This window comes from Lactuca sativa, chromosome 8 (assembly GCF_002870075.4).
Source record: "Lactuca sativa cultivar Salinas chromosome 8, Lsat_Salinas_v11, whole genome shotgun sequence".
Classification (NCBI taxonomy): Eukaryota; Viridiplantae; Streptophyta; class Magnoliopsida; order Asterales; family Asteraceae; genus Lactuca; species Lactuca sativa.
Genome location: NC_056630.2, coordinates 132,045,267 through 132,057,074, shown reverse-complemented (window position 1 = coordinate 132,057,074; position 11,808 = coordinate 132,045,267). Strand labels below are relative to the sequence as shown.

Genomic DNA, 11,808 nt, shown 5'->3' with positions numbered 1-11,808 from the left:
GCACCAAAATCCAGATCCAAGGATTTTAACACAACAAATGACTCAATGGTCCATAAAGTTGCCAACTTTATGGACCTCATGCATGATAATCCAAGATCCTATGCAAAGAAGGTAACCATAACCTAGATCTAACAAGATTAGAAGAGAAAGGTGCGATCTTTGAGACTTACAGATGCTTATGAGCTCAGAAGTGCCACAAGGAGGAGCTTATCTCGCCAAAAGGAGCCACCACAAGAGCTTCTTCTTCTTCAAGGAAATCAAACACCAATAACACACCAATACCACCAACAATGGCTCAAGGTCTCAAGAAGGCCAAATCTATGGTTTTTTAGTGACTTGGAAGTGAAAGAGGTCGGGGATGGGCGACCCTAGCCTCCTCATTCTATTTTATACCCGATTATTAGGGTTTAGAACCATCAGGTCTGACCCACGTCGTGAGATCTTATGTATCATGTCGTGAGGTCCGAGAATACGGGTCAAACGGTCAATAGTCCTACTCACGACGTGACCACTATGGCTCACGTCGTGAGCCTCTTCCAATTGTAATTAAAATTAATATTTTTTTATACATCAGGATTCGAATGTTACAATTATGTTTTGTTTGTTCAAAAAACCCAACAAACTTAAGCTTTTGTCTAAAAAAGCCCAACTAACATACACTTTTGTTTAATTTTCATTAGGGTCAACCGACTAATGAAAGTCAACGAATTACATGGCATATGACGTGAAATAAAATATCAGTAAAATGACTTGCAAGACGAATGGAGTTTTGTAACCGTTCAAAAACCCTCAATCATGTTTTGTCTGTTCAAAAAAAAAAAAAAAAAAAACCTCAAAAAACTTAACCTTTTGTCTAAACAAACCTAACGAACTTATAATTTTGTTCAATTCTCATTAGAGGGAATCATATTCATTAAGTATACAATTAGTTGGCAAATGACATGAAATTATATTTAATGGCATGGAATAAATATATTAGAATTCCCTTTATATTTAGGGCTTGGGTAAGAGAAAAACGAACGACGTCTATGTTCGATCTCTTGTAATGACTACTTATTTTTCTTCTTCTTCCTCTCAATCGTTTATGTCCAACTCAAGATCTGCAAGAAGATATTTTATTATGCAAACCCTTGTGGATGTGGACGCCCTTCTCAAATTTGGACATCTAGAATGGATGATCATCCAAAGAAAAAGTTCAGGGCTTGTTCGAACAGATGGCTAAGTGTAATTGAAATCTCTATCATGTCCATCTTCTATCTATTTGTTTGTTTTCTTCAAAAACAAGAACTTATTAAGATAATCATCCAGATAGATAGAAGATGGACATGATAAAGTTTTCAATTACATTTATCCATCTATTCGAATAAGCCCTAAACTTTTTCTCTGGATGATCCTCCATTCTAGATGTACAGATTTGAGAAGGGTGTCCACATCTACAAGGGTTTGCATCATCAAATATCTTCTTTGTAGATCTTGAGTTTGACATTTGAGAGGAAGAAGAAGAGGTAGCCACTACAAGAGATCGAACATAGATGTCCTTCGTTTTTCTCTTCTCTAAGCCCTACATTGATATATAAAGGGCAATTCTAATATGTTTATTACATGTCATTAAATATAATGTCATGTCATTTGCCAACTAATTATATACCTAATGATTTTGGTTGCCTCTAATGAGAATTAAATAAAAGCGTAAGTTCGTTGGTGTTTTTTTTTTTTTTTTTTATATGTTAAGTTCGTTGAGTTTTTTTGAACAGACAAAACATGATTTGAGTTTTTTTGAATGGTTTCGAAACTTTGTTGATCTTATGAGTCATTTTCTCGATATTTAATTACACATCATAAGCCATGTTATTTGTTAACTTTCATTAGTCGGTTAATGAGAATTGGACAAAAATGTAAGTTAATTGGATTATTTTAGACAAAATGTTAAGTTCCTTAGATTTTTTTGAGCAAACAAAATATAATTTGGATTTTTTTGAACAGTTTGAAAATTTCGTTGATCTTATAAGTCATTTTCCCTATGTTTTTTTGGCTGAATTGAAAATATGTGATTGATTGAGATGAAAAACAAAATTAACCATAAGCAGGATGAAATTTAAACATCTACTGATAATTAAGGACTAATATTATAAATTTACAAAAAGGAAGATTTGAAATCTCGCTCGTTATTGCTTACGGTTAGAAGGAAACACACACCATATTCGTTTCATGCAACACAACAGACCGTTGGATTCCCGTCAGTTTCTCCGGTGTTATCATTGCCGAAAGATCGCCGGCCTAGCTACAACCCCAAAACACCAAGAAAAACGCGAAACATTACGAAGAAAACGAAGCGCACCATAGCTCCGCCTCCGCCCAGAAACCCTGTTCTTCCCGTCGTTGACCCTACAAGTCAACATCATTCAGAATGTCCGACGACAACTTCACGACGGGGGTCGAAGATGGCCTCAGGTTAGCAAAGCGTATATACTTTGGTAATGACCGGTCAGTGGCACCGCCCAAACATATAACGCCGATGGAGAAAGCTACACGATCGCTATACCCCACATCGCCTATGGTTTACGCCGTAATTTCCAACCCAGCCATCGTCGACAACCCTGACATGCCGAGTTACCAGCCTCACGTCCACGGAAGATGTAATCCACCGGCGTTGATTCCTCTTCAGATGAACGGAATTTCGTTTGAGGTGGATTGTTATTTGGATACGGCGTTCGTGACAATGAGCGGTTCCTGGCGGGTTCATTGCGTCATGGGAGACGAAAGCTGCAGTTGTCGAATTGCAGTTCCTATGGGAGAAGAGGTAATTAATTTTTCTAACTTAGGGATTTCAATTAGGTTTTTGTTTGGTTGAATTAGGTTAATTTTGTACAATTCTGGAATAATATTATATGATTTGGCTAACAGGGTTCAATTCTAGGTGCGGAGGTGGAAGTACCAAGAATAACATACTCAACTCAACTAGCTCCAACGGAAGAAATTGGGGAAAGAGAAAGTGTAGCGCCACCTGAAGAAGGAGGCCTTCTGAAACCCCACATTTTTACTTTAACAGTGCCACATGTTGACGGTGGTTCAAATGTTTCAGTCAAAGTTCGATGGTCGCAAAAAGTAATGTATAAAGATGGTGAGTTCATATTAGATGTGCCTTATACCTTCCCGGAGTATGTCACCCCTGCCGGAAAAAAACTCCCAAAAAAGGAAAAGATACAACTCAGTATTAACTCTGGTCTCACAACCGAAGTTGTGTGCAACACTACTAGTCATCCACTAAAGGTATTATAGATTGTATCAATCTTTAATTATTCTTTAATCCTACCATTAAACACTTGATTATTCTTTAACCCAGGAACGAAAGAGAGAACCAGGGAAGTTGGCTTTATTGTATGAAGCTGATGTTCTTTCATGGTCAGCTACAGATTTTGTATACAAATACCACGTAAGCTCATCCGCCTTATAAATTTTTATGATAAAAATAAAATCAAGTAACATGATATGTATTTGTAATATGTTTTAGGTTTCTACAACGAATTCATTTGGTAGTGTCCTTCTGCAGTCTCCATCAACACTGGATATTGATCAAAGGGATATGTTTGCCTTGTACCTATTTGCAGGACCACATAAGGGTAAAAAGGTTGGTGATATATATATATTATATAGTGAGAGTGGAAGTATATAATATAATAGTTGAGGTTAGAGTGGTGATTTTGTCCAATTTATATGATAGATGTGCAGGAAAGAAGTTGTTTTTGTTGTTGATACGAGTGAAAGCATGAAGGAAAACACAATTGAGGTTACAAAGAATGCAGTGATATCAGCAATCTCAAAGCTTGATGAAGAGGACCGTTTTGGTATAATGGCATTTAATGATGAGACTCATTTATATTCATCAAGTTTAGAGTTAGCAAATAAGGAATCCATTGGAAATGCAACCCAATGGATTGACAAGAATTTTGTGGCGGCTGGTGGTACAAACATTTCAATGGCTCTAAATCAGGTTATTGTTGTTTTTTTTTTTTTTTCACTTAATTGGGGTTGTTATTTGTTAATGATAATAATAATAATAATAATAAAACCAGATTATCTGATTTCATGTTCATGTGATACTTGTTAGGCCATAGAGATGTTTTCCGGGAAAAGTAAATCAGTTCCAATGGTTTTCTTTATTACTGATGGATCTGTTGAAAATGAGAGACAAATCTGTGAAGTTATAAAGAAACAACTACAAAACAAAGAATCAGAATTGGCCCCTCGTATTAACACGTTTGGTATAGGTATTGCTTGGCATTATTATTCCCTTTTTTTTAATTGCAAGTGTGATTGGCTTCTCCTTTAATTTTAGATGTGGAAGATTTGATAAGCTTGCATGCCTTAATTGTGCAGGATCATACTGCAATCATTACTTCTTGCGAATGCTTGCAATGATTGGCAGGGGTCATTATGATGCTTCGTACGATGCAGGTATATAAATTTATTTGTTTCAATGGAGATTTACACTCACAATGAATGGATATTCATTATATAAGTGAAGTAGATTAATTTTGAACTTCACTACCAGTGGTGGGATTATATTCATTAAAGTTAACAAAGCAAATTATGGTTCTTTGTTGGATTATATATGTGTTTGATTTTGATCAGAATCAATTGAAACTGGAATAAAGTCGTGGTTTTCCAAAGCTTCTTCTACCATGTTGACCAACATTGTAATCGACGGTCTAGATAGTCTTGATGATCTACAAGTATGTTTCTCTGCATCTCTAATTTCCTCATTTTCAGTTTATTACCTTTATAAAATACCTAATTACAACTCCAACCCTACAGATCCACCCCTGTACAATTCCAGACCTTTCGTGTGAAAGGCCATTAATCCTATCAGGTCGATATAAAGGTGGTTTCCCTGAAACCCTAAAAGCCAGCGGCATTCTTCCCGATATGACCGACTTCACAATCGACATTCAAGGACAACGGGCCAACGACATACCTCTTCACAAAGTAGGTCTATATTTACAATTTTACCAAATTCATGTTACATGATCTCTTTCTAACCATGTCACTTACTTCGACCAGGTGTTGGCGAAAAAACAGATCGAATTCTACACAGCTCAGGCATGGCTTTCAAACGATACAGAGCTGGAGGTGAAGGTCAGTAAAATGAGCGTGGAGACTGGTATTGTGTCAGAATACACTCGTATGATCATGTTAAAAACAGGACCCCCTGCAAAAAAATTCGGGAAAAAGGACGCCGATCCTAAAACAGTAACGGAAAAAATTAAAGTTTTGCATCAATTAGGGCTTGAATTTGGCAACATTACTGCAACAATTGAAAACATTCCTCCCGGTTTCTTACCAAAGTTGCCCACCCAAACGGAGATGCTGGCGGCAGCCGCCGGAAACTGCTGTGCAAATGTGTTTGGCAAATGCTGTTGCATGTGCTGCGTTCAAGCTTGTTCGAGAATCAACAACCAATGCTCCATCGTTTTGACCCAATTTTGTGGTTTCGTAACGTGTTTCGGATGCTGTGGATGGTATGAGTAAACATGTTGATGAGAGTTTTACTCGCGAATTGAACTCAATTTGAACCTAAAACATGGTGTGCTTCATGTAAAAAAAAATAGATGACATTGTAAAAATGTATACAGGCTAACATGTAGAAAAACAATCGGGATTGTAATATTTAAAGGTGTTGAGATTACTCGGCTAAAACAAAAGGTGGAGCAACTCCATCTCTTATAACTACACCACAACCACAAAGGTTGATTAATAACTTGGCTTTCTTTTAGAATTTGATACAGCATGCTTGTGCTCTTCGATTGTAACTTCTGAATTTTCCCGGGTCAAATGAGTTCTCCCAAATTCTTCTTTGTCTTTTTCGACCCGTACTTCAAGCTTCTTGTCATCGGGCCCCACTTCTATAACATCTTTTTCGTATTCATCAACTTCAACTTCTTGTTTCTGTTTTTCATCACCAACTGACAAATGATGGATTGTCTCTTGGATCTTTGTCATGCCTTTCCCGACAGGTTGAATTGCTTGATTTATAGTCAGTCTAACATCCTCTACAACCTAGAAAAAACCAGATAATATAGGTTTTAGCGACGCATAAGAGGATTTAGCGACGGTTTGAAAAGAGAACTTACATGTTGACCACCTTCAACAACTATGTCCTGAACACTTTCTTTGACACTGGTCCCAGCAGCCTCAACCTGTGTCTCCATCTTCTCAATACGCGTAGGTTTTGGGTTTTCCTCATCTACTTCCACAACTTCTTTTGTTTTTTGGAGGGAAAGTTTCCCGTACTCGTGTACTGACATATAATGATATTGTTTTGCTGAGAATACAAAAGTATGAGCCACGGATGCAATGGCCATCTGCAATAAAAAAAATATAAATATAAAATTCAGACAGTTCATTCAGTTCAGAAAGAGAAGCGTTGCTATCATTTACTCATTCAACACAGATAAAAAAACGAGTTGAGTTGTAGCAAGGAAAGCTCACTTCAATACAAATCAAAAAGTCCTGCAATTCGGTTTGAAATCTTCCGCCATTAGGAAGAATTTCAAGGTAACATAACAAGGCAATCCCGACACCTTGCCACCAAGTTGCAAATACAATGGCTTTAAAACTGATGAACTTTGCAAGGGGTCTTATTGGTTTAAGTCTTTCATGAGTCACATGGTAGAATTTCACGAGACAGTATAACGCCCACATTTGGCTAAAGTTTATAACAAACGCAATATACGGGTACCTGTACCAATAACACGATATCCATTCTCATTTTTTTTGAAAATAAACAGAAACTTATTGAAATTTATACATACATACATACCCATAGTACAACTTGAACTCACCATCACCATATACACCAACAAGTGCTAGTATCATTGCCAAAAATGAACATAAGGTCTTCAATATCATCTGATGCAATTATAATTACATAGAAACAAGGATTATATTCTTAAGGTTTATACTAGTATATACTAAGCAATGGTTTTGTAACTCACGTATTGAACTAGTCCAAATTTCTCAATTTGTAACAATTCTTCCCCAAGGACACGTGGTTGTCTGAAGAATTTGCATAATGCTGTTCTATTTAAATCCAGTCTCACGTCTTTCCCATCTAACAATGGCTTCCTCAGAAGCTTTTCTTTCTCATTTTCAAGTAATTGAATCACTCTTCTTTCACCACCTAACAAGATAAATATATATTTAACACTTTGCACAAATAGTTAACTAAAAAGGATGGATTTTTATGGTTAATTGCTTACCAAGACAGGCAATCAAGTAACTTCCAAATGAATAAAGAGCAAATGCTTCATAGCAACTTCTTAAGATGTCACAAGCAAGAGCAAACTTGGGTTTCCACAATGACAGAATCTGATTAACAAGAAATCCAATTTTGATCCTAAAGATGTGAATTGAATATGTAAAGTTTGATCAAACTCATATTGACAGAAACAATTTACCGAGTCAGTGGCATAGACAGGAACCATAAAGAGAACTGCCACAATCCATTTTTGCTCCTGGAAATGATTGTTCTTTTAACAACATCCAAAATCTTGATATTATTTATTACAAAATCAAAAATCAACTAACCTCAGGATTGGTATACCATTTGAGATGCTGAACAATTAGAACACTTGATAGAAGCAATGCTATTAGGACAAAACATGCTGCAATAATGACAGCTAGCGTGTGGGGATCTTTATGTGTACTCTCGTTCATATAACTACTCATACCTTCTGATAACATCTTCCTAAACATCAAACACAGCTTCTGCAATTGTGTTTAGTTGTTATTGATTGTCAAATATCAAGTTCATAGATGATAAGTTCGGAACTCAGTTTCAGTGCCATGTAATCAGAATTAGGGCATAATGTTAGGTAATTAGATTGAAGTTCATATTCAATCAGCTTCCAGTTATAATTCTCACCAAGACTGCCTAAAATCGACTAACATAAAACAGTTCACCTAGCTAGTGCGTAGTATCCTCGTTTTGATTAGAACTGATACAAAATTGTTGTGATTTAGGGGAACCCGATAATTAACTATTAACACACGAATAAAAGATGTGAATTTTGGCATCTCGAAAGAAATTGAATTTAAACATAAAAACTGACCGGGTATCGATTAAAGCGCGAAAAACGATATCTTCATGTTGTGGGAATTGAAACCCTAAATTCAAAACGGAGACTCTGTTAAGAACATCATTGTAGTAGGATATGCATCGAGTGAGGTACGAGGTAGTTCGACCTGAAATGGACGCGTATCGGCATGATGGGGATTGTGGAGGTGTGACACGTTGCGGTTATTTTGTCGTCTAAACCCACGAGGATGTCGAAGGCAGGTCCCATTGCATGTGGATACGTTTACGCTGTCGTCAGCACTTTTTATGAATATCAACGGGGAAATGTGCAAAGAAGTGGCTAAAAGTTCAACTCTAACCAAGTTTTTTAGTTTGACAAAAATATTTTTGAACTTTACACTAATTCTTTTTATATAAACTTTGTAGTCAAAATCGAGTGACATATAGTGGTTATTTGTTTTTGGTCATTTTTGTTGTATGATATAAACGCAGCATTGCAAAGCTGCCTGATTTCGCTCGTTCTTATAGTTAGGTAGCCTATTCAATTACAAATGAAATAATAACAAAGGGTAAAATACAAAAAAGCAATGTATTTTCATTGTTTTGTTTATTATAGCTTCTCACTTTTATTTCTTCATATTACAACTTTAGGCTATGGTGTACAAACACCTAAAGGAGAAATGAGATGACATGGCACCGCGGTGAACACCACACCCAATGGTGTGCAGTGAAGCCCCCCACGGGATTCCTTTTCCCCGTGCCTCTTTCTCCTCTCTTCTTCCAACAGCTATATTCTATTTTTTTTAATCTGTTACACTATAAATATTACATATTTTACTATAAATATTACATATTTTACTCTTCATTTCACACAACTTTCAACCATAACATTATTCAAACTTTTTTTTTTTTTTTATCAAAATGAATCCAAACAACCCTCCCACCAATCTCACTGTAAGATTTAATCGAAACAAGTCATATGGAAGTGGTTCAATGACACCAATTCGGAATGTTTTTTCTTTCGACCACCGGCTTACTAACCACAACTAAACCCTCCTATTTTTTTCACCGCTACCCTAATCACAACAATTTCACTATAAAAATATACCACAATATTACTCTATGTTACCCATAAAAGCAACCTTATTTCACAATTTTGCCCCTCTCCCAAAATATGTTCCGGAAAGCCAACCCCATTCCGAGCCAAAAATCGAGTTTGTTCGGGAAACACAACCAAACTCACCTTAAGCCGTAGCCAAACCCATTGAGGAGAAAATAAAATACGATTTTATTTTCATCTTAGAAAAAAAAAATTAGGAGAGTTAGATATGCCACACTCCTTGGCCTTATTATATGAGTTGCATCTTAGAAAAATCTTCTACTACTTGTAGCAATATCATCTAAATACAAAAATCATCCAAATACAAAACAATTTTCATTGCTACAATTAGATTGATTGTACTCTTATTTTCATTGCTACAATTGGATTGATTTTTCAAAGAACATCCTAGCAAGAATTAAAAAATTGAAACACTATGAATAGATTTCTCAAAATACAATGTCTTGATAAGAAAAAAAAAGTCAAAAAGTACAATGTTGTATAGAAATAATTGAAAGTAAGATGCTATAATACACAAATAAATTAAACTATGTTGCTATTTCTTGCATTTAGAAGTCTCACGTTCTGTCATCACATGTTGCTTGCCTTTATGAAGTCTGATAAATGTGGCCATTGCCAACACATTGAAAAAGACATTACACAATTCAACGGTTTCAACCATAGATAACTTGTTATTCATAATACCATATAACACAAACAGCATACAGATTTCATAAAAACTTGAAAAGAAAAAGGAAATCTCAAACAAAATTGTACTCAAATACATGGTCATCAACAACAACCAATTTTACCAAATCATGCAAAAACTACATGGAATGGAATCACGGCATCCTAATCTTCAAATGCAATCAAAGAGATGAGGGATTCATGAGAAGGAAAACGAGAAACAAGTTCAGAACGTTTAGCCAACACAAAGTCCTCAAACTGGAAAGCAGGTGCAACAGTGCACCCCACAAGAGAAAAATGTTCCTCTGCATCTCTGGGTGGATTCTTTACAACAACATTATCTGTTGATGATGATATCTCATAATCTTTTGTAGGAAACGCTCCAAACCACACATTTGGTGGGACAGTATACTGCAACAGTTGGTTTTCAACAATATCTTGTCCAATGCATGTTAACTTTAAACTCCCATCTTTCTCATCTATTTCCAGTATCTTTTTGCAGAAAAAATGGTGTTAAAATCGCAAATCTAAACCCCAATAACCATGAAAGGCCATATAATAAGCATACCGTGAGAGGTTCGCCTAAATAGAAGTGCCATGTTTCTGCACTTGGGATACGATGGAGATGGGAGACGCTCCCAGATGGAAGTAAGAAGTATATCGCTGTACTGATGGGACGATCGACTTTATCTGTTGTTCGTAACATAAAATCAGGTAGCAGAATTAGAGAAAAGACTTCTTGAATCTTTCGATTGTAAGAAAATGTTGAATCTTGAATCCCCTTTTGTGATTTGCTCATTTCAAACTAGGGTTCTCATTTACTTTCAAATCACACTACATATATTTTCAAAAAACAACTAGTCATGGGTCGAAATCTATTTACTATTTAGATCAATTTCTTACAGAACTGGTGAAGGGTCAAAGTGGGTTCATTGTTAATTTTGTTTTCTAGAACTAGCGATTGGTCAAAATTGATTCAACTACGGTTCAGAAAGAAGTGAATCTTGAATTTATAAGTTAGAGCGATGCGAAGGTGATGTAATTTTTCATAAAGATGGTGGCATTATTCGATCAAGGAACAGATAACATACAGACTCGGATTAGTGTGAAAGGTGAAGAGATACTTACATTCAGGGGGAAGTTGAGATGTGGAAAGGGTAATGGAAGTGTCTCTGAATGTCTCCGAGAAAAAACCACCTTCTGGGTGTGGTTTCAGGTTTAACTTTCCGACGACTTCTGATGCCGTTGGAGCCATCTTGCTGTTGCTCTTCTTCAGCTTTCAGGCGCGCTATATATTTCTTCAACCCACCAACCCCCTTGAATACCGATGTGACTTATCCACCCGCGTTGGCCTATTCGTTTCATTTTCGCAGGGGGGACATGGATTTATAGTTTATAATAATAATATTATGGGTTCTTTAGTTTTGGCCTATATTTGACAAAAGACAAAATTATAAAAATGGTTTTTTTTTTTTAAATAAATAATCTCAGGTTCAAGAACAGTTTTGTTAAGTGTTTATTTGAATTGATACTTTTTTTTAGTTATAACTCTTATCGTGATTGGAGTATTATAAAGAAATTAAAACCGCATGTATCCATTGTGTTTCCCCAAGAGATTTGTAAACCCATATCAACCGACCAAGCTTCATCAAACCAATATGATTATTTTTTTCGCAACTTCGTATGTTTGTGATTGATTATTTTGCAGACAACTTATTTTTTGATTTGTTTCTTGTAGAATGTGAAAGTTTGAAGGGTTGATAGGTTTTTTTTGGAGGTATTGTGTTGCAGTTGTACCCAATCCTCTAACTTATTGTCATGGCATGTCATTTAGTTAGGGTAACTCAAATTGATTTTGTTTCTATGGATTTTTAGGGTATGTTCGACACGAAGAGTTTGAAAGTTTATAGTTTGTTTGACAAAACGTTCCGTTTGAGAGCTTTTA

At 35.9% G+C, this 11,808-nt stretch overlaps 3 protein-coding genes across 4 annotated transcripts; 1 reads left to right on the top strand and 2 right to left on the bottom strand.

Moving 5' to 3' along the window:
- Positions 1-1,737: 1,737 nt before the first annotated feature.
- LOC111894249 (uncharacterized) lies at positions 1,738-5,702 on the top strand. The gene is made up of 10 exons (XM_052766841.1): positions 1,738-2,800; positions 2,905-3,270; positions 3,344-3,433; positions 3,512-3,628; positions 3,722-3,991; positions 4,109-4,268; positions 4,378-4,455; positions 4,633-4,733; positions 4,816-4,986; positions 5,062-5,702. Exons 1-10 carry the CDS (start codon positions 2,408-2,410, stop codon positions 5,527-5,529), a joined length of 2,214 nt encoding a protein of 737 aa, XP_052622801.1. The 5' UTR covers positions 1,738-2,407; the 3' UTR covers positions 5,530-5,702.
- On the bottom strand, positions 4,979-8,399 carry LOC111894247 (protein LAZ1 homolog 2). Of its 2 annotated transcripts, XM_052766843.1 has the most exons (11): positions 8,245-8,399; positions 8,112-8,166; positions 7,588-7,767; positions 7,458-7,514; positions 7,260-7,368; positions 6,996-7,180; positions 6,821-6,909; positions 6,490-6,739; positions 6,132-6,362; positions 5,342-6,057; positions 4,979-5,242 (listed from the first exon to the last, which is right to left on the bottom strand). In XM_052766843.1, exons 3-10 carry the CDS (start codon positions 7,753-7,755, stop codon positions 5,752-5,754), a joined length of 1,395 nt encoding a protein of 464 aa, XP_052622803.1. In that variant the 5' UTR covers positions 7,756-7,767; positions 8,112-8,166; positions 8,245-8,399; the 3' UTR covers positions 4,979-5,242; positions 5,342-5,751. The 2 variants fall into 2 exon arrangements, with proteins under 2 accessions (XP_052622803.1, XP_052622802.1); XM_052766842.1 differs by having other exon boundaries at positions 8,112-8,393.
- Positions 8,400-9,840: 1,441 nt separating this feature from the next.
- Positions 9,841-11,224, bottom strand: LOC111894245 (uncharacterized). The gene is made up of 3 exons (XM_023890320.3): positions 10,992-11,224; positions 10,432-10,553; positions 9,841-10,355 (listed from the first exon to the last, which is right to left on the bottom strand). Exons 1-3 carry the CDS (start codon positions 11,116-11,118, stop codon positions 10,029-10,031), a joined length of 576 nt encoding a protein of 191 aa, XP_023746088.1. The 5' UTR covers positions 11,119-11,224; the 3' UTR covers positions 9,841-10,028.
- Between the last annotated feature and the right edge of the window lie 584 nt (positions 11,225-11,808).